Below are 22,269 nucleotides of genomic sequence, written 5' to 3'. Positions count from 1 at the left end.
GCTGGTGTTCCACAGGCTCCTTGTTGGTGGATGTGCTGACTGAAGGGAAAAATAAAACTAAAAATCTGTAACGCAGACCTTTATCACAACACAGATAAGTCTTAGAGCTTATAAAAAGGGATACTTCTGCCACCACACCTTTCCTAAACAGAATAGTGTTAGAGCATTTGCTTTTCTGGGACCAGAGTTTGATTTCAGCTGAAGGCCAGCAATGTAAAATGAGCTTTAACAGAATTAATCCAGCTCCTTCTAGATGAATTTACATCCTTCTTTTCTAGAACACCAAATTAGGTCACATTACTTGCATGATGCCTCTATAGAAGTTGCTGGCGGAGGAAAAGAAAGTATTTAACAGTTCAGCAAGAGATGTTTGCTGGGTCACTTACATGGCTTCTTACAGCATGCAGGACTCAAAAATACTAAGCTCAGAGTCTGTTATTACACAATAACTTTATAAACATCATGAACTGGTGAATATTCCTTGGATTCTCTGTGAGAATTTTAAATTATGCCGTTTCCCCACAAGGGAGCTCTGCCATCTTTGCATTTGTCAAACTAAATCACTTTTAAAGAAAATCACAACGGAGATAGAAAAGAATTTAGGGTTTACTTAGCTTTCAGGTTCTACAGTTTTCAAGTGCAGAATTTCAGCAATAAATAGGCAGAGATTTCTGATTCCAGCTCTGCCAGGACCCTTCCTGCACAGCAGAACTGTGGATCTGGGGAGTCACCTGGGACCTTTCCCTCCCCACCTGCTTTGCTGTGAGCCCAATGGTCCTGGCAATCCCAGGAACCCCAGTTCCAGATGGGACTTTCCCTGTGGCCAGTCCCTGCATGGAAGGGCTCCTTCCAGCCTCCTGGGTCCACAGCTGAGGACCAGGATGTCCAAGAAGGAGGAAAAACAGTTCCCAATATCATCCTTACCTGCCATCACTGGGATGCAGGGCTGGTTTGGTTGGGTTTTTTTTTGACTGGATTCAACTTTGTTCCAAGAAATTCCATAGCTGCATCTTGAGCTGTCTCCCCAGAATTTCTGATTATTCATAAAACGTTAATAACTAATAAGCAGCAAATTATACCTGTACAACAGTCCAGAACACTTTAGTGTTCCTATTAAGTTGTTCATATGACACACTTGTCAATATGAAGTCTGAAAATAAAGCAAAAAGTAAACATAGTAAAAAAAAAAAGGAAGAAATAATAATTAAAAAATCTAATTATTGTCACAAGTATATTAATTTGATTTTTTTAAACGCTCTCATGATTTACAAAATGTAGCAGGTTAAATATTGGATTAATGTCTTTCATTCTGTAAAAATGGGGCAGTAATACATTTTATTTTGTAGGCACTGTTACAAATTACACCAAAGTTATTCCAAGGAGACATCTGACATTGCTTTTAAGTTTTTTTAAATCACTGAGAAAATTCAGAAAATCTTTGTAAAAGTCAACAACCAGAAGAACCTTGTTCCTACTCTTATGCCTACTTACGTATGAGGATCACTTATATATTTCTGTAGATTACATACAATAGGTTACATTGAATGTCTTTCAGATAAAGTTTAGGACTTCAACATTAATACTGTGCTGAAACAAAGCAAGAGGCAAAAATCAGCCGCTCACGCCCAGGTACAGACAGCATTTATCTTTTATTACGATGACACGATTCTTGAAAATGCAACAAATACCATTTCAGGGTCATCATCCCTCAAGAAAGAAACATTCTAGTCCAGAATCTCTTTAATCTCATCCTCTGTCCACAGGATACAGCTTTCTGCTCCTCAAAATTCAGTGCTTCGAGGTCAGAGTCAGTGTAGAGGATACTCTGAAGATCTGGGGGAGCATGTTGCTCAGTTGGTAAAACATTTCCTCGGAAATTGTCTGGGGAAAAAAAACCACACCAGTAAGCTTTGGCTTTTGGAAGAATTAAGTCTCTCTCAACCTTGTTTCTTGATATTTCAGAGAATTGCTGCTTTTCAGAAGACCACACAGATAATTTTCAAACTGTGTGTTATAATTCCACTTAATTCAATTAAAAGGAAAAGACTGACCTAAAACACTGTGTATTTATGTGACATATCCATTTCCAGTAGATTTCTTGTTCCACTAATTATTTCTACCTAACAAAAGTAGGATAGTGCTGCTTGTTATCTACAGGACTCCTGCCCTCTGAATTCCAGCATTAGATTCAACTTCAGTATTTATTCTTGGCTTCCTCCTTGCTCAGCAGCTTCCTACTTTGTCAAGAAATACATGTTATCTCTTTCCTAACATAGCTCTGATTTTATGTCCAGCACTGCCTTTTATCTTTGGAAAACTTCCTGTTTCTGAAGATCAGCTACGACTCCAAATTAAATCATTTTAGAACCTTAATTACAAATAACTTCAAATACCTGGAGTAATTCAGGTTTTTGTGGAAGCATGACTGAAGTGACTGCATTGCAGCTTTCCAAGTTGTTAGATGTTATGACTAATAAACACCTAAAGTTCTGTAATGCCAGGTTAGCCCATCTCCTCAGGGTAACAGCAAAAAAAGTCTCTTTTTCAAAAACGAGGCACATTTGGAAAGCTGAACTTCCCAGTTTGAAATTTTAGCATCCTCAGAAGATACCACTGGATATTCAAAAATATAAACCTTAATCCTGTTTTACAGGCAAGGAACCAAAACCACACTGATTAATTTAAGCTCACCCCAAAAGAGCAGGGAATAGCAAACACATCAAAACTAGATCTGCTGACATGTAACTTCTTTTTCCAACAGTCTCCTAGGTTGGATGTGAATTTGGTTTGACCTACCTGTGGTACCAGGAATTGTACAGTCCGAGAAATTCCTCCATCCCATGAGGCCATTTCCATCATGAAACCTAAAATAACAGCATTTCTTATATATCTATGCAATATTTCCCATTAATCACACCAGCATCAATCAGTGAGGGAGTTTTCACATAAAAGTAGGGATGGATGACACATCCATCAGGAATTACTAAAGGTCACCATAGGAAGAGGTTCCTCAAGTAGGTGGTAGAAAGAACACTACTAACATTTTAAATTGAATGACTGGTTCAAGCATTTAAGTGCAGCACACAAAAATGCAGAAAGTAATAGCTCCACTTGGAAAGACAGAAAACCATGCTGAGTCATGAGGACTTTCAATCAAAGAGATGAATTAGTGTACAAATTAGTCTTGGAAAAATGCAGGGAATTCCATTGTTTGAGGCAATCAAAATACAAAGGGCACTGGAAATTAAAGAATCATAGAATCATAGACTAGTTTGGGTTGGAAGGGACCTGAAAGATCATCCAGTTCCAATCCCCTGCCATGGGCAGGGACACCTTCCACTAGCCCAGGTTGCTCAGAGCCCCATCCAACCTGGCCTTGGACAGTTCCAGGGATGGGGCAGCCACAGCTTCTCTGGGTAACATGTGCCAGGGCCTCCCCACCCTCACAGGGAGGAATTCCTTCCTAATATCCAATCTAAACCTCCTCCCTGTCAGTGTGAAGCCATTCCCCCTTGTCCTGTCACTCCAGGCCCTTGGAAATAGTCTCTCCCCATCTACCTTGTGGGCTCCCTTCAGGTCCTGGAAGGCCACAATTAGGTCACCCCAAAGCTTCTCTTCTCCAGACTGAACAATCCCAACTCTCTCAGCCTTTCCTCACAGCAGAGCTGCTCCATCCCTCTGATCACCTTGGTGCCTCCTCTGGACTCGCTCCAACAGCTCCATGTCCTTGCTGTGCTGGGCCCCCAGAGCTGGAGGCAGCACTGCAGGGGGGTCTCCCCAGAGCTGGGGGGCAGAATCCCCCCTTCACCTGCAACAGCAGCTCTTGCCCTCGTTCAGAAACTTCTCAAAGCAGTAATAAGCACTTTTTCTTCTCTATGTTTAAGTTGTAAAGATCCTTCTGAAACATTTTTCATCTCGGTACTCTAAGTGTCTGAGAGTATTTCCTGGTATGACAGTTAATAGTTTCAAAGGAAAAAATATAAGTGTGTTTAACAAATGACAAATTTTGAAAAACACCTTTTTAATTTTTTAGTAAAATACACAGCCTGAGCTGAGAGTGGATGTCACCAAATGCAACACAAACCAAAACCCAACCAAAGCATTCACTGACATACCTTTGACACACTTGAACACGAGCTCCGCCCTCTTCAAGCACCATGGAATGGTCATTTCCTAAAAATGAATAAAAGAAAAGCCTCAGTGCACAATGGATCTAACCAACAAGAGTGGCAGGGAAATTTTTAAAAGTAATATATTTTTGTTGCAGAACCTCATTTTTCCTGCAGCATTACAGACTGAGTTTTTCCAGAGTGTTCTGGGCAGGTGGTATATACCTTACAGGAGACCATAAAAGCACTGCCACTGCTTATTGGTAAGAGACCCCAATGTCAGAACGCTTTTATACAGGAAAATGCACGAAAATGTCGAATATTGAACTGCTAAATATCAGGTTCATGCTTCAGCTAGTCAAAACCAGGCTCCTGACCACATCTTAACAGCATAACGACTTCTATCTGTTCTTGATAATTTTGGTGAAGGTTACTTGGCAGACCCACAGCCTTCAGCAAAACCTTCTGTCTAATACTGGAACTAGAAGAAGCCCTTCTCCACTAAAACTGCATTTATGTTAACAGTAAAAACAAACAAAATTCATCTTCATCTGATGAAGGAGTTTCAGATATAACAGAGAGCAAATCCTTACCTAAAGTTCAACAGCAAAACGTGGCATGCAAACCACATGTGTTTAAGATATGGCTACAAGTATTGGACTAAATAATTTAAATTAACAGTTTAAATAATCTCATACATTAAAGATTCTTTGGTTGAATATTCCTAGTCAGAGACAGAATGACTCACTGTAAACGCTTCTCAGAAAGAAAACAGTGTCTATTTGTTCAGATGTACTCTCAAGATGAAGATGAGCACTTCCTAGTCTGAATACAGGAATAGAGACGTGGAAACCAATTTATCTTTCCAGGTACCTTTTCAAATGTAAGCTTTACATCATTTTCTATTCATAAAAAAAAAAAAAAAAAAGCCAGCCTTTATTTTGCAATGTCAAACACTGCAATCTGCCATTATCAAAGAGCTTAATTTCAGGATTAAAGAAAGTTATTTGAGAGGGAAGGTTATCTAAGAATGATAACACTGAAGCAATAAACTGAATGTGTGGCCAAAATTCCTACTTAGGTGGGAGTATCCCCTGCCCTCCCCAAAATACACAATATGTTAGAAACAGCGTAAGTTAAAAATGTCTTTTCAGAAAATGTTCATTATGTAAATCACTGTATCAATAGATGCTGCTTTTAGGGTATTCAACACATTAATCAGAACAATGCTGAACAAGTATTGGTTTGGGGGTTTTTAATTTCTAAGCTTTTTAGAAGAAACACTTGGTCTTTATTATAACTTATCTGCCCATATGTGCTTTCTGTCACAATAATTTAGGTGTTTATTGTTGTTTTTGATCTCTGTTTTGGCTTGGGTAAAAAAATAAGTGACTAAGAAGAAAAGTTCTCTCTTGGGACTACCTTGTGCAATTACTGATGGGAACTAAGCCTTAAAAGGATTGATTGAAACAGCAGGATATGACACTATTCCTTGGACTGTTTTAGAGGAACACAGATGTTAAATTTTGTGGGCACTCAGGGAAATAACAGGTTGAATTCAGAATGTCACTCCATGAAAGCCACAGGAACTGAAAATGATGTCGCAGTGATTCATTTCTAATCCATCTTTAACAATGTAAGTTCTCATGAATTTGCCATATTATCGGGATTTTTCTCTATGTGCAGACTAAGTAACAGTTGCAAAAACGATGATCATTTAAGTACCAATTCAAAACACAGTGCAGAACACAGGAAGTAAAAAAGCAAACAGCCCATCTCCTATAGTGAGTTTTGGTTAATAGCATTCAAGCAAGCAAAAAAAACACCTGGAATTCTGGATGTTGTTCACTAGCAGACCACACCTCACTCCCTTTTAGGATGCAATGATTTTGTCAAATTAAGATTTCTTCTCCTCATGTAGAAAAAAAAAAAGGGAGGGAGGGAGACCAGCTTCATTGATTAGAAAGAAATGCTACAAAATATTTTCTTTTCATTTAATTTTTGACAGGTTCACTACATGGGGCTGCTGCTTTTAAAAAAACTAAGGGCTTATGCTTTTGCAGAGCCACATCATAATCAGGTAAGGAAAACAGTAAAGTCCATAAACATCTTGTGGGACAAAGATTTCAAACCAAATTTCAATGGTTAATTTTGTTAAGTTAAAATTAGCAAGATTTTTAATCGAAGTATATCTGCAAATTCTAAACACTGTAAGAGCAGCTGCACATTTAGAGGGGGAAAACTCAGACAAGAAATATTTGAGGTTAACAAACCCACCACTGATTTCTCTGTATACATAAACCATGTTCATAAATATTTGTTACCCAGATTATACTCCCTTCATTTCTATTTTTCTAAAAATCATTTTTGTCTTAACTTATGGTAACAGAGACAACTGCCTGAGATCCCTGAAGAGTCCCAGTGTTGTCACTGTTGCTGGGTGGGACAACAGCAATGGCTCCTGTGTTGGAAGTACCAAGGAACTGTGCCAGCTCTGGCATTTTTAGCAATGACAGTTTATATTAGATTCCTAACAGTGATCAGAGAGAAACAATTTCCATCCCTGGAAGTGTTCAAGGCCAGTTTGGATGGGGCCTTGAGCGACCTGGTCTAGAGGAAAGTGTTTCTGTCCACAGCAGGAAGCTGGAACTAGATGATCTTTAAGGTCCCTTCCAACCCAGGCCATTCTGTGATTCTGTGATCACTTCTCTGAGGTTATAACCTTCCAACCATAAAAGAAAGCACAGAGAACACTCCTAATTAATGCCTGTCAGGGTGAAACATCTCTGCAGCTGGGCTCCTGGTTAACCACTTTACAAAAATGTTTTTATGTAGGTGGTAAACACAGATTCAGAACTGGGGCCGCTAAAGGCACAGAGTTCAGGTTGAGCTTTCAGAAATCTGTCATTATTCACTTTTCCTTCACCAAGAAGTCACATATTTGTGTGTTTCAAATGAGGTCAGCCAGCTGCAAAGCACTGTAATAAGCAATGCTGCCAATGCAAGTCACACAAGGCAGTTTTGCCTAAACATACACTTATTATATACGCCACTTTCTGCTTACTCTGCAAAGACTTACAACTTCATATAAAACACAAATTGTTTTATCAGGACCTTTAAAGAATCCTGCACTAGACAAGAAGATTATTCTTCAGTTTCACACATTCTCAAGACATGATGAACACTTGGTCTTCTGCTTTATTTGTATATTAAAATACAGATAAATAAAATGCAAATAAAAGCTAAAACTAACAAAGTTTAAACAAAACAAAAGAAGAAGAATATAGTCAGATGGCAACTTGGCTAAGAAAAAGGTCAATGAATTTGTGAAACACAGCAACTGGGTCCCATGAATGACCCACACTCCTGCCCTGCATGTTGATTACTTGCATTTGTGCCCAAAACAAAGGACTTGATACAAATTTCAGAACTAATTCCATCTGTTCCTAAAAGTCTGCTTTTCTGTATGGGAGTATATCCTTTAGAAGCTTCACTTTCCAACATTTTTACCTTTTGCATTGCTTGATTTTTCATGATAATTGACCCTGATCCCGCAAAAGGGGGGGCCACTTCTACACTGTGCTCCAGTCAAATTCTTTTACAAAACCAGTCACTGTTTAAGGGAATCCTCTCATGAGCCTTTACCTTGCTTTGACTCAGGCACTTCCCAAGAAGTAAAGGCAATATTGAAATTACAAGTGAAAAATCAAAGGATTATTTAAAAAAAACCTACAATCAACTATAATTACCATTGATACCCTGGCATGGTCGGCAAAATTATCTTTTTTTTCTCATTTCTTTAGGTTTATAGACTTTCCACCTCTTAAGGATATGGCTGTGCTGCCTGTCCATCACTTCTCTCCCTGCCTTCCCACCCCCTTTTCTTCTCTGCTGGCGTCTTCTGAGCCAGGTGTGACAGAGAAAAGAGGTTGCCAACAGTTTTAAATTACTGGGCACTGTGAAAAGTTACTGACTGAGAGACAAGCTCTACATCAGAATCCCACTAAAGAAAATAAGACAGAACTCAGCCCAGTAGGTAAGAACACAAAAAGCCTCAGCAATATGCTGCCTCTTGCCCAGCTGGCATCTGGGAGGACTTAGAGGAAAAAGGGACGAAATTTAAGGATGATCTTGATTAGACAGTGAAGAAGGAGAGAGTTCAAAGTAAAGGTGAAATCTGGTTGCTGTTGTGTAGGGCTGAGGTGCCATAGAGTGGTGTTGTAGGGATACAGAACTCTAAGCTGAGCTTTGCTAGATCGGCAGCTCCTAAAACTTAGTTTTCAGGTTTTATAGCTAATGACAGTGAAAACTGGGGATCTGGTATCACTGCTGCATCAGCAAGTCTGAAGGTACAGGTCCTAAGCAAGAACTGCTGCCACAAGACTCCACCTTTCATTAATACTTGTACAACTGTGCAACTATCTGGATCCAGGAAGTGAAGTGTCCAAAATGAGGGGTGGGAATAACAACTCCAGGTGATACAGCTGGCTGAAACGTTTTTAATTGGTTCAGTTCCTTTACTTGGGTCACCACACAGATCCAAGTGCCAGGACAATGGTATGTGACTGAGATAGACCATCCCCATTTGGCTTAAACCAGCGCGAAACACGCCCTTTGCAAAAATCACTTCGGTTGCACCCAAGGATATAAAACCAAACCAAACCTTTCCACGGACTTACTTCTGACATTTCATGCACCAGCAGGAGAGGAATGCTGATGGTGGTGATGTCGTGTGTGCAGCAGACTTTGAGGATGTTTCTGAGCCCCATGATTGCAGGATCCCGAGCAGTCACATTAACAGACCTCACGTTGTCATCCACGCACAGGTGAAAAGCAACATGGATTTCAGACAGATTGGAATGGCGTGTGATGTAGAATTCTCCTGCAGAATAACACAAACCAAGATCTCACGGTGGTGATCTGCATGAAATCCCCTTGTTAGGCAATGTAAGGACAGGGTCATTCAAGATAAAAGTCAAATAGAAATATACAGCAGAGATGGGAAGACATACACAGGGAGATTAAAAAAAAAAGGTTAGGAACCAAGTGATCTAAAATCGCTTGGAACATCACTGTTTTACATTCATCCTACACTCATTTTCCTGCTTTGATGGTTCCAGTGGCATCATGGACATGTGGTGTAATAACACAACAGTGCCAGCACAGGCGGATATGATCTATATATAGTAAGAAGCAGCAAAACAAACACAGAGGAGGTGTAATACTCAAAATACACAATGCAAGCACTAAATTGCAGACAGATGTGGGAGGAGGAAATACCAAAAATGGATGGGTTCAAATAAAGGATGTGGAAACAGATAGTGGGTTACATAACAACTGAGATATGATACTGGAAGACGAAGGCATCAGTGATCATTAGAATTTAAAATAATTCATAAGAATGGGAAGATGAGTTGCAGAGTTGTTTGCAAACAATCATGTATTCATCTTCAAATTCCACAGCAGCTTTCATTACTAAACATCAGGATATAGATACTTTCTCTGAGGTGAATGGATTTCTCCATTCCCAAGTTAAAAAAACATACCCTAAAGTGCTTTTCTGCATTGCAATAGTGATGTACACCAAGTTATTTTCAAAAATAAAATTAGCTGCTGGTATTTCAGTTTCATCTTTTCCCCAAGACGCTCAGAGATCTTTTTTTTCTTCACCCTCAAATTCTGAAAAGAAATTTTAGGCAAAGAGAAGTGATTTGCCCCAAGTCACATGATGCAATGGCAAAGCTGGGAATAGAAGCCAGATGTCCTGACACCCAGTTCTCTGCCTTAGCCACAAGAACATCCTTCTCCTCTGATTGAGGTCAACTTGGGTTTAGTTTATAATTCATGCTCTGACTTTAGAGCTAAAAATGTGCATGTATAGAACACAACTTGCTTCAAGAAGGGGGGGGTCACTGCAACACAACTCACCCGGCAAAATATTGGACTGGTTTCGTTCAATATTCTTTAATTTATCTTCATTTCCACTCATTTTGTTTTCTGTACATAAACACACAGCAGCAACATTAAATAGATCCTCTATTAATCACACTTTAGCACAAAAGTTTGACGTACTAAGATGATATTTGGCTTGAATTTTTACCATAAAGTCCCCCAAAAGAAGGGGGATGGACAGAAGTGTTTTTGTTGCCTTCAAGACACACCAAACTGAATCCTACCTCAAATTATTGACTTTCTTATCATATTCTATATATCTCTTCATTTGGACAAAATAAAACACAATTTCTCATCCATGATACTGAACTTTCCAAATTGCCCCCACAACTACATAGCACCTATTACACTTTAAATGGTGTAACAAATTTAACAAATTTGTTCCTAATAGATTTACAAAAATCAGCGGCATTTACATAAAAACAGCTTTCACTATTTCCCTCAAGACTACAGCAATATTCCCAAGAATAATGCAATATTCCCAAGAAAACCTGGTTTTCTATGTACTCCTATGAATTTGTTCACGTTCCTGACATATTTAAATCACACAGGTAGCTCTTTGAAAAACAAAGAAAAACAAAGAAAGAAAAGAAAAGAAAAACAAAGTTTTGGGATGTACAAACACCACGTGGTCAGAACATTTCATAGCCATTTGTAAATACAACTGCAAAGGAAATCATTCACAAAGATCTGGTGAGCACTAAAAGGTACACACATTTAGTCAATTTGTTACTGAATTTTTAGCATTCACTTTAAAGGAAGGGGAAAAAGTCATAACTCCTCTCCTGCTATTTTTAAAGATTTAAATTTAAATAGAAATAAAATGTAACCAGATAAAGTCTGTGTTGCTACAGGCAGTTTAAACTGCAGAGGAAAGCCTGATACACTTCCCATGCTGTTAAAATGCAATCAGAACCTAATGACTTATATGTTGGGTTTCAGTAAAATTATAACTATTATGGCAGCAAAGAGAGACTTTCATGAAAAGAGAATTTCATGCAGAAGTCTCAGGGTTTACTGCTAAACCCAAACATCCCAATTTTATAGATGAGGTAGCTGCAGAAGAGTGGAATCAATTTGCCCCTGCCCACAAACATCCAGCTGCCCACTGTTCTATTTCAAGGAAAGTAATTTTGGTTGTCACTAACCATGGTGCCTTTTCGACTTACTGCTGCGCTGTGCTCGGGCCTTAAGTACAACTTTCTGGACAATTTCAAGCTGCTCTTGAATTCCAGGAAAGTGGAAATCCGTGCATTCTTGGCAAACAGTTGCAAAATCTAGGAAAAAAATAAGATTATAATCCGCGTCATCAGGTTGTGCTCGGTACCATTACATAATTCTACTCTACTGTTCAAGCAAGGCTACAAAGCTACAAAGTCAACCCCCTCAAAAGCAGACAAAGCCCTGCTGCACCCCTTTTCAATTTCTAAAAAAAATTTGGAGAGGAACAAAATATTTTTTGAAATAAATTAAATGCTCGGAAAAAAAACCAAAACCAAAGGATTATTTATTCAACACCTTTAGTGTTGCTGCTCTTTAAACAAAACCAGCCAGAGCAGAAAAAAAAACCACAAAAAACCCCAAAATAACAGCAATAATATGAGCATTAAATGTAGTTGTGCTTTAAAAATGATACCTTGTTACTAACAGTCTTTCAATCTGTGACACTTTATTAAAACATACGTAATAGATACTTCCTACAGTAACAATAACATTCCAGTTTGTTTTGAAAAATGAGAGCTATTAATGAAATTCTTAAACAGTGTATCTGGAAAGCTGGAATTACGGTTCTTTCCTTTCAGTTCTCAAAACACAGATCTTGAAAGCTAAAGAAAAGTGTCATCAGCTACACAGAGCTATGAGTTCCTTTTCCTGATAAAGAAGGTATTACGTCAGATTTGGAAATATTGTACTGATAATTAGGATCACAATGTGACTGGTATTCTAAACTCCTTATGCTAATGTCCCGTTGTCTCTCCAAGGAAGTCAACAGGAGCCAAAACAAGTCTTCAGCAAAGAGGTTCATCTTTTTACATGAAATCTCCAACATAAAAACTAAGCAATTCCTACTTACTTCCCATTTTGGAGTATCTGCTCTAATCCTCCTTTAATTTCTTAATATGCTCTGCCTGTCTGGAGAGCACCATATATTCCTATGAACAGGTGGTGACAAGAACAGGCAGAGTAGACAGAAAAATCTTAATGTATCTTATCTTTTTGCATGACATCTCCATCTTAAAAACTATTTTCAAAAGGCTTTATTAAATTCTGGTGTCTAAAACCAAGGGAGAAAAAAGCTGATACTCCAAAAGAGTGTGTTTTCTGTGTGCATCAAAGTAAAATAAGGCTAGAAGACATCAGCTGAAAGCAAATAAATTGTACTTAAATTAACTTTAATTTTAATTCATAATTTGTCTGGGTGCACTACAACTACTCCAAACGTGAGCCACAGTAGCCTTAAAAAGCTCTAATAAAACACTTGAGGTAGGCAAGGCATAAAGTATATAAAGAAACCATTCTTAGAGGTTTGAGAGAGTCCCTTCAGAAGTCAAAGAAATCCAAAGTTATTGAGGATTATATTTTACAGATTGTGATATGGTCCATATTTTGCTCCTTTACTGTGGCTGCAGGATCTCCTTGGTGGTTGGGAGACGCAATTTTGTTTAAAAGGGTATTACTTAAATGTCTGTCTTATCACCTAAAATTTAGCATAAAAACAGATCTGCTTTTGTTATTCATTTAAATATATAAGCAGTAGAAAAAGTAACTGCAAGTAAGTATGAAATAATACCGTTATAATTAAACAGCTTGGGAACCATAAACAGCACAAATGCAACTGCAATTTTTACTGGTACACTTCCCTTTCTGTCTTCCTACAAGCCTGATTCCACACTGTTTCCAGGGAACATCAACCTCCAAAGTATATTTTTTTTATGGGATGCTGGAATAATGACAAGTAATAGTGGTTCCAGTCATAAAAAAGACATTCCAAGTGTGAATATTTTGGAATTGAACTTCCAGACCAAGGTGGGAAGGTCAGCAATGTGATTCACAGAAAGTCCTGGTGACCAAAATCAGAACAGGAACAAACACACCTTCAGCTGGTTAACCTTGATAGAAAACACCTTCATCATAGTGTCCAGTTCCTCAAAAGACATGCACTTCAAATGGCTACTAATCAAGCTTTCCAGGAATAGACCTGGAAGTAATATTGCTGTTGTTCATTTTTACTGGAATTCATGCTATGAAAAGCACATGGCATTTTTATACATTTACTTATCACCTTAGCATACTCTCTTTTCATTTTTGCAAACAGGTTTCAGTGTGCTAATCTGATATTAGAGAGTGAGAAGCCCCTATAAAAAGTCAGTCTAAGGCAGCAAAATCAACATTGAAATGTCCTCTCCAGCATGTTCCTCACTCAAACACAAAACCTAAGCAAGAGATGAGAGGGGTAACAGCACAACACTGTCCTCCACCCTTATCCATGACTCTTTTTGCATTTGTTACCCTTTTGCAAGGCCGTATCCAAAACACTAAGGTCTCCACTAAAGTTAAATTTTACATTAGGGTCTCCACTAAATTTTAATATTACAAGGACTATTTTTTTGTGGAAGAAGACAGCAAGATTTTAAATGACACACCCCCAGGGAAATCTCACCTCTTTTGATCCCACTGTATGAACTGATCCTGTTGTCCACCAGCAAAACCATGCCACAGAGAGAAGTTGAATAGAGAGACATTGCAGTTTGAAGCCTGTGAAGCTTCACTCCACTTCGATGGTTGCGCTTGTGTTTGCAGAAATCCAACATATCAGCTCTCAGCAACCTCAAGTTGTGCATGGTCTTCAACTGAGCTCCTGCCCAGAACACACACAGCTCAATACACACAGTACAAGACAAAACTCAGGATTGTGATTAAAATGCAAGGGATCAAAGTGCTCCCCTAAGTTTTGTTGAAAAAGATCTGTGAGGGAGTTATAACCAACACCACTCAAAGAAAGTTCTTAATCCTATATTCAGTTTCACAGACGTATCAGCAGTTTGGTATTTTCAAAGTAAAGTATTTTCACATGCTGTCACAAAGCAAGGCTTGTTCACACCTGAAATGAGCCTTGTTCCCTAATACAGAATCATTTAGGTTGGAAAAGACCTCCGAGATCATCAAGTCCTTTGACCAATCACCACCTTGTCAACTAGGCCAGAGTGCCACATCCAGTCTTTCCTTTAACATCTCCAAACTGGGGACTTCCCACCTCCCTGGGCAGCCCACTCCAGTGCTTGACCACCCTTTCCATGAAGAAATTTTTCCTGAGGAATACTGTAAGGCTACGGATTCAATACTAGTGTGTGGTGGTGTATCCTCTCCCCCCTTCCTTAGAACCACTCTACAACCTCAGGAATCCCCGGCGGGCCTTGGTGTTTGTGTCATGAGTGTAAAGGTGAGGCATCCCTTGACCATCCTAGGAAGTCTTGCTGAAGTGGGAGCTGCACGGAGGTGAAGGACAAGAGCAGGGATCATCAGTCATCCCTGACAGCCTTGAAACACTCTCTACCTGAACCATGGCCTGAGAGGAACGGTACCATTGCTGCTGGAGTTTTGGAAACCCCAGTAATTACCAAACTGAGGATGAAAATTTTACAGATGACTAAAGCCAATCATCTTATGACCCTATGGATAGCGGTCCTAAGGGATGTCTTTGAGCTCTCCTGGACCCCAGCAAGATGCACTGGCATCTCCCTCTTATAGAGAAGCTTCTCAGAGCTGGCAACCTCTGAGGTTTGAGACACTTGGAGGATTGTCACTGCCTATCTCTGCCTAAATCATTTTAGATTGATTACAATCCAATTTTCCTTTGTGTGCTTAATCTACATAGTAAGCAATAGAGTGAACCTTGCCTTTGAACCTTTTTGCTCTTTTGCAAATTTATATTAAAACTGCTTTGGCTGATGCCTTTGCTGGTGATTTTTTAAGCCACATAACAAGGTCAAAACAGCACAAGAAGTCTCTACTGCACAAACAAAAAATGCAAATTTTAAGTATCTATTCTTCTGTTAACTGAGCATGAGAACTGAGTTTGATAACCACATCTTCCTAACCAGAAACAGTTTTCTTGCCAAGAAAAGTTAAAATATCATTTTTAAGCACTATGGGTTTTGATGTTACTGTGCTTTTCTACATGAGTCACCTTGCTAAAGTGGATAAAGACTTACTTCTAGAGATGTCTTCTGTGAAGTACATTTCAGATAGCTAGATAATGCTTGATACAGTTTATACCATCCTATTCTTCTCTTACACAAGTAAAGAACAAATACAAAACAAATTGTACATTATATACATTGACAATTAAATACTGCAAACAATACATGGCTTAGATACATTATTTATAAGCACCTCCTATGTTTAGTTTTGGGGTCAGTTTACTCCACTTACCTAAGTGAATAGTAAAGCTTTCTTCTAACAGCCTTTGTTCTTCATAAATTCTTCCATTTCCTTCCACAGATTCTCTCAGTTGACTGGGCTGAACCTTAATTTCATCACTAAAATAATGAGAAACATACATAATGAGAAGTTTATCCTTGATTTTTCGTTCAAGACCAACAACTATGTGAAAGTTATCTAAAGTTCTCTCAGCTGGTCTGTGGAAACCAGGACACTAAACCTCCACGAACTCCACTAATCTGGGGCTTTATCTTTACCTTCCTGGCAGCAGGGAGAGTAGACTCCACTGTTAGATTTACATGATTTGGCTCATTTGTAAAGCATTCCAAGACTGAGAAATAAAAATAGGTTTTATAACAAAATAAGAATGCAGGAATAAAAGGGAAAAAAAAAAATCTTCTCAGCCTATTTATAATAGCAAAAAACTTATTTATGAAGTTATCAGATAAAGCATTTCTTTTTTCTCCCCACACAAAACTGGAGGTTAAAAAAAGCCTTATCAAATGTTCCACAGTGTTCAACCTACAAGGAAATTTTTCAGATATCAGTTTCAATTTTTTCCCTAAGTTCAGCTGTCTGGTAGTGATGCAATAAGTGCTGTTGATGCTGTGTGAAATAACATGAACATCTCTTCAATTTGAGTCTGCATCAATGAAATGTTTCTCTCTGTTTTCAAAATGCTTCATCTCCAAAGGTGTTTTATAAACTTACAAAGGTGTTTTATAAACATTGCAAATGCCTAGTGATGAGACAGGACTGAAATATACCACTGATAAATACATATACACACATATAAGCAATATAATAATGCATAAATATATGTGTATTTCTCTCTTTTATGTCTATACGTGTGTAACACACACACCTCTCTCTCTCTCTAGTTGACCTGTTACAGACTTCCTGTGCATTATTTTCAAATGCATTAAGGACCTGTAGTTTTTAAAACTGAACACAAGCAGAGAGATCCCCCTTTCTGCCACTGCATGAGAGTGCAATGATTAAAACACCATCACTTCACATCTACAATAAACACTCAAGATTATGAAGCTGAGACATCCTTACTGTCTCTCTGGAATTCCAGCATTCCAGTTCTAGCTTTCAGCTCCAAGCAACCTCACTCTGGTCTTATTTTACAGCAGTAAAATAAGAAGGCCAGAACCTGGAAAGAGGTTCACGCTGTCAAGTACGAACAGCCTTTGCAATTTCATTATCTTTAGAGCCTCACGGAAATAAATCAACAGAGCCAACATGAAAATTCTGTGGAAAAATATTTGAGGGCTGGGTTTAGAGCCTGCACAGTCTGCAGGGATTAGAATCACTGGATTAGAATGTGGCCAAACTGCTTGTGAGCTGTGAAGTCCTAGGACATTCTGGGACTAACCTCAGAACTGCACAAGAACTTCCAAAACACGAATTCACAGACAAAAAAATAATATCCTGAGGAAAGCAGCGAGGAAGCTAAACATACAGCACAATCTTCCAACATCTTTCCTCTCCTCTCTCTCTTCCCTCATGCTCCATACGCTCAGTTTCCTTATCCCAAAAGGAAACACTTATGGGAAAGCAAAGAAGTGTTTCATGCATTACAATCCATCCTGTCTCCTCTTATCCCTGGCAGCCACTTTGTTCAAAGGTGGTGTTTCCCATAAATTCCTTACTGTGTCCACCATCAGACTGGCTCTTCTACCAACATGAGGGATAAGAAAGCATCAGGTTTTACTCCTTCTGTTTTCCTGTTAGTAGCAAAGGTGGTGGTTACTAGCGATAAAGACTAAGGATCCCCCCCACCCCTTACAAATTCTAATTTCCCTGCTATTTTCTCAAACAGAAGGATTTTCAATCCACCCTCTCCACAAGTGTTCACACTAAAATATGCCATTTTTTTAGCTGCCCAGAGATGTACACATCAAGTGGTTTATTAATTCCAAAAGTGTGATATTGTTACCATTATAACACTTATTATGGTATCGAGTCATCATTATTCTACAGAACATACTTAACTGATAACAAAAAGCCTTATGAAACAGTGTTAAAGACAGACATAGGAAATAAAGGCAAAATAGGAGGAAATTCCATCCAGCTCAAGTTGTATATCAGTGCAGTACAACACTTTCTGATACTGAAAGGTTATAGCACTACATAATGAAGAAACTCCTAGTAATATAGACATTTAATTATGGTGGTTTATTTGCCTTTGATTTGCTTTGATTACCCTATTTAAATGTTTATATAGATACTATAATGACCCTAATAGGATTATATTATTCTATTTAAAAGATTACGTAAATGCAAGTCCTTTGAACTATTACAGGTGGAAGTAAGGATCACAGAGGAATTAAATACCCGATTGAGCTGTTGTTGGGATTCTTTAGGTCCTGATGAAGCTTTATCACCCATTCCTGATATTCCTGCTTCTGGATAGCAGTAGTCTGTTTTAATTCATTAGTCCACTTGTTCTCCAAATCCTGACAAGATAACAGTGATAGTTTGAGTGGTTTGGGTTTTCTTTTCAAGACATTTACGTGCATGATGTGTTCTAGTTCACTGGACCTCAGTTTACCTGCTGGGATTCAAAATGCTGAGCTGCTAAGGAATTCACATCCTGGTCAGTCAGTGATTTCCCAAGCTCCTGCATCACCTTATCCATTTCTGCTCCTTGTCTGAAAGAGATGAGAAACATAGACTTCAAAAACCTGGCAGAAGAACACCCTTCGTTGTGATAAGAGTAGTAGTAGTAGTGGTAGAATGAATAGTTTATATCACTCCCAGATTTAGCAATGAATATCCACAAAACAAATTAAGAGTTAAAGATCAGGGATTCCAAGTCAGCTCCTCTGTCAACAAAACAACAACCTACACTCATTTGGGACTCTCTCAGCTGCCACCAGAATAGGGAGATTCCTGGTTATGACAAATAGATCTGATAAATTCCATCAGAGTCAATACACAGTTGCATCACACCTGAGCTCTAAAACATTACTGCTCCTTCACATTTGAGAAGAGCCAATAAGGAGCAAAAAAGTTTACAAACCCATTACTGGCAACATTTATCCCCAAATCAGAAATATGTACAATTCAGTCTCGGAGAAACCATATGAACAGATGTGCATTGTATAATGTGAGCTTGAACACACACAGTTGAAGAGGAGTATTGCCACTCAGAATGCTCAAACACACCTACTCAGAGTATTCTGGCAGGAAAAGAAAAACACTGTATGTGTTCCCTCTTGTGGACAAAAAAGTCACCACCTGCAGCTATCCAAACTTATTCCAGAACTCGGGATTCAAATTCAACAGTTTCTGATTTATAGCTGCCTCAAGTCTTCTGCTTATCTTTTCATATTCTTTATTTCTTAAGCCCTTTAACACTTAAAAGGTGGTTAGAACAACAGAAATCAAAACTTGGTCATTGAAAATAATAAAAGCTAAGGCCATCAAAGTAATATAAGACAGCTGTCCCTAATGAATCATGGAATCACGGAATGGTGTGGGTTGGAAGAGATCTTAAAGATATCTCTCTCCAATGCCCTTGTCATGGGAAGGGCCACGTTCCACTAGACCAGGTTGTTCCAAACCCTGTCCAACCTGGCCTTCAACACTTCCAGGGATCCAGGGGCAGCCACAGCTTCTCTGGACAACCCGTGCCAGGGCCTCCTCACCCTCCCAGGGGAAGAATTTCTTCCTAATATCCAATCTAAACCTGTTCTCTGTCAGTTTGAAGACATTCCCCCTTCTCCCCTCACTACATGCTCTCGTACTTAGTGTTTACACATAACAAATACAAGTTGACGTATTGTCCTAAAAGTTTATACACCCACTGACATGCAATAAGAGAGAAGAAAACATAAAAATTACAAAAAGGAATACCTTTCTCGTAGTTTTTTCAGTTCCACATCCCTTTCACTTATTAATTCCGAGATGCTGACAAAATAATTGTGCTCCAGGTTTAACAGCATTTCAGAAGCTGGAGAATGTATCAGATCATGATAAACATCTGCAAAATCTTCATCCCAGCTGGTTTCTTCAGGTCTGGCATGTTCTAACGTTGTCTAAGAATTTTAAAGAGATTTTAAAGCACATGGTACCTTTTAGGACATACAAGGATCCCTCATAATGGTGGGGCAAAACCAAGTGGGCACACGCAGCTTTTACCACACGTACGTTCTCTCTCCTAATTTAAACTTTCTACTTTAGCTTTAAATTTCCTCCTTTTCCATTTCTTATTCAAAGCAACTGAAGGCAGAATCACTAAGGTTTGCACTACAGGGAGGACTTAGGAATCTTCACACAACACCAACTTGCAAAGAACAGCAATGTCCACAGTATTTGCAACTGATGAATTTTAGACAAGGCCCAAAAGACCAGCTATGCAAACAAAAATGCTTTGCTAGCAAGGATAACTAACCTCTGATGTCACTAAGAATTTGATTAACAACAGTGATTTAAGAAAAGCTACTTTTATTGAACAAAGACTGGCCCAAAGGTGCCAGTTTTGCAAGCTCTTTATGAAATTTTTCCCAACGTTTTTCTACATTCCATGAGAAGCAAACTCAATTCCTACAAACTTTTCCTCAAATACTGCAGTTTCTGCAGTACTGCAACTCTTTCTTTGCCTTCACTAGGACCCCTCCAGTTCTTTCCCATTCCACTATTTTGAAGATCACATGCAGAACTGGAAACCTTATTCCAGCTAAAGCCTCATCATTCCTAAATAATGTAAAAGAGTCACATGAACTCAAAAAATGAGCTAAAAGGTTGCACTCAATTGTACACTTTATAGCCTTCATTGCTACTACTGAGATACAGGAGTACCACTTTAATTGAATTTAAAAACACCACTCTTGCTTTAATTCTAATGCACTATAACCCTAATGCCTATTTTTGTTTGAATATCAACTGGTAAATGAACTAGCCCTTTACTTCCTCATTTTGTATCTTTTGAATCTACTAAATTCAAGAAAACCCTGATGCAGAACTTGTAGGATGAGGACATAATGCTCACGTTCACATAAAAAACTGTATGAATTAATCAGTAAAAGTGAATTTCACTGTAATTTTGCCTCTTCTGTCTGTACTCACTCTCACAAAACAAGTCCTGAATATTAACTTTCCAGCCTTAATCTTACCTCTTTATAAGCTTTAGCCCAAGTATCTGCCAGCTGGTTGATGTCTACTTTTCCTGATTTCACTGCTTCCAGAGCCACTTCAGCTTTTCTATCGTAATCTTTTATAGCTTCCTCTTCTATGAACTTGTTCAGAGATTGCTTCAGGTCTGTATAACAAGAAGAGAATGGTCCATCGACAAAACACACCAACAGAAGTACCAGTAATCATCTAAGAAACACAAATAGTTTTTCTGAAAACCTTTTTCTTGGCCACCATACTTGTTTGCACTGACAGTGATTTTCTTTGACGTTTTGCTGTTTAAAAAAACATTTTTTTAACACTGCTCTACTAAAATACCCTTTTTTTTTTTCCTTAAAGCAAGCTGCAAGACAATTGTGGACAAAGATATGTGACACTGATTCAAGAAATGGATTCATACCATTTTCTACAAAGCATGGTAGGTTGTGCAGAACCATCAGACGTCCGTGCAAATGACTGATATTCTCTTGCACAGGGAATTTGAGAGGCACAGTGAGCACGAAATGTTCATTTCCAGCATTGAATGTGTACACATAGTCTCTCTCCCGAGTGTAAGTCTTTCCTTTATTAGGCTTCATCTTCTTGAGGTGATTTCCTGCACTAGAAATGAAAATAACAAGAATTACATTCTTGTAAAATAAGAAAAACATAGCTTTGTTAATAATTTATAGCTTCTGTCACGAAAACTTAATCCCCCACATTTTCATAGATACTCACCTCAGTTTTGACTTCCAAATATATACAGCTGGAACTGGGGCATAAATCCCAGTTTCCAAAACACCAAATGCTACTAAACTGTATTTGTATTTCTAAATTATATCACTATATGAATTTGGGTCATTACTCTCAGAAATTACAGCATAAGTCTCCTGACTTAAAGGCACAACCAAGACTGATGGGAATCCTCATAAACAGAAAACTAACTGAAACACTCTAACTTCTGCCACGGATGTCTCAAAATCTGAAACCCTTCTCAGTGCACGAAGGTCTTCTTTCCTCTTTTGTGCAGGTGGCACAGCTGGGGGGGAGTAGAGCGGATGTTTGCAATAAGTTTTAGAGTTTATTTTGTCATTTTGTAACCTCTATTAAAAAAACAAAATCCAAAAGAAATGTAGGAGAGCTGTCTAGAGAATGAAAATACAGGATGGGAAGACATACCTGCGTGCGTAATTTTACCCTCCTCTCGGGCTCCTCCGCTCATTCACATCCCTCTTTTTTGGACATTACCGGAAAACTGGACACATTGCTTCGGATGAAACCTCCCCAGTGCTAAAAACCACGGCCCAAGGTGAAGGCAAAAAAAGGGGGAAAAAAAGTAGAATTCATGGGATCAGTTTTTGGCGTTTAGTTGTTTTGCTGTTTGTGTTTTTTTGCTGGATATTCTTCTGAACAAATCCACGTGTTGGAAATAGATGAGACAGGTCAGATACACAAACAAAACACCTCGGGGCAACCCATGCTAAAGCCAGGCGGTGTCCCCGCCCTTCTGGGAGTTGGATTCAAAGGGAAAACACTGGGAGAAACGCAAGCCTGACCGAGGTCTTCCTGCTGTCCCCCGAGATTTAGTGGGGTAGAGGAGATGGGCGTGACGAGGTGGCGGAGAGGCAGACGGGGACAAACC

At 38.7% G+C, this 22,269-nt stretch overlaps 1 protein-coding gene across 2 annotated transcripts; it reads right to left on the bottom strand.

Annotated features, from left to right (window-relative positions):
* Window positions 1-1,611: 1,611 nt before the first annotated feature.
* On the bottom strand, window positions 1,612-22,255 carry CUNH12orf4 (chromosome unknown C12orf4 homolog). 2 transcript variants are annotated; one of them, XM_027701133.1, is made up of 14 exons: window positions 21,807-22,255; window positions 21,049-21,248; window positions 20,630-20,775; window positions 19,371-19,552; window positions 18,064-18,163; window positions 17,847-17,968; window positions 15,495-15,601; window positions 13,723-13,920; window positions 11,210-11,338; window positions 10,038-10,106; window positions 8,789-8,991; window positions 4,116-4,173; window positions 2,797-2,864; window positions 1,612-1,881 (listed from the first exon to the last, which is right to left on the bottom strand). In XM_027701133.1, exons 2-14 carry the CDS (start codon window positions 21,224-21,226, stop codon window positions 1,789-1,791), a joined length of 1,653 nt encoding a protein of 550 aa, XP_027556934.1. In that variant the 5' UTR covers window positions 21,227-21,248; window positions 21,807-22,255; the 3' UTR covers window positions 1,612-1,788. The 2 variants fall into 2 exon arrangements, with proteins under 2 accessions (XP_027556934.1, XP_027556933.1); XM_027701132.1 differs by lacking the exon at window positions 21,807-22,255 and having other exon boundaries at window positions 11,231-11,338; window positions 21,049-21,270.
* Window positions 22,256-22,269: the final 14 nt, after the last annotated feature.

The sequence above is a fragment of the Neopelma chrysocephalum genome, unplaced genomic scaffold (assembly GCF_003984885.1).
Source record: "Neopelma chrysocephalum unplaced genomic scaffold, ASM398488v2 Primary Assembly neopelma1_149, whole genome shotgun sequence".
Taxonomy (NCBI): domain Eukaryota; kingdom Metazoa; phylum Chordata; class Aves; order Passeriformes; family Pipridae; genus Neopelma; species Neopelma chrysocephalum.
This window is presented reverse-complemented; position numbering and strand designations above follow the sequence as displayed.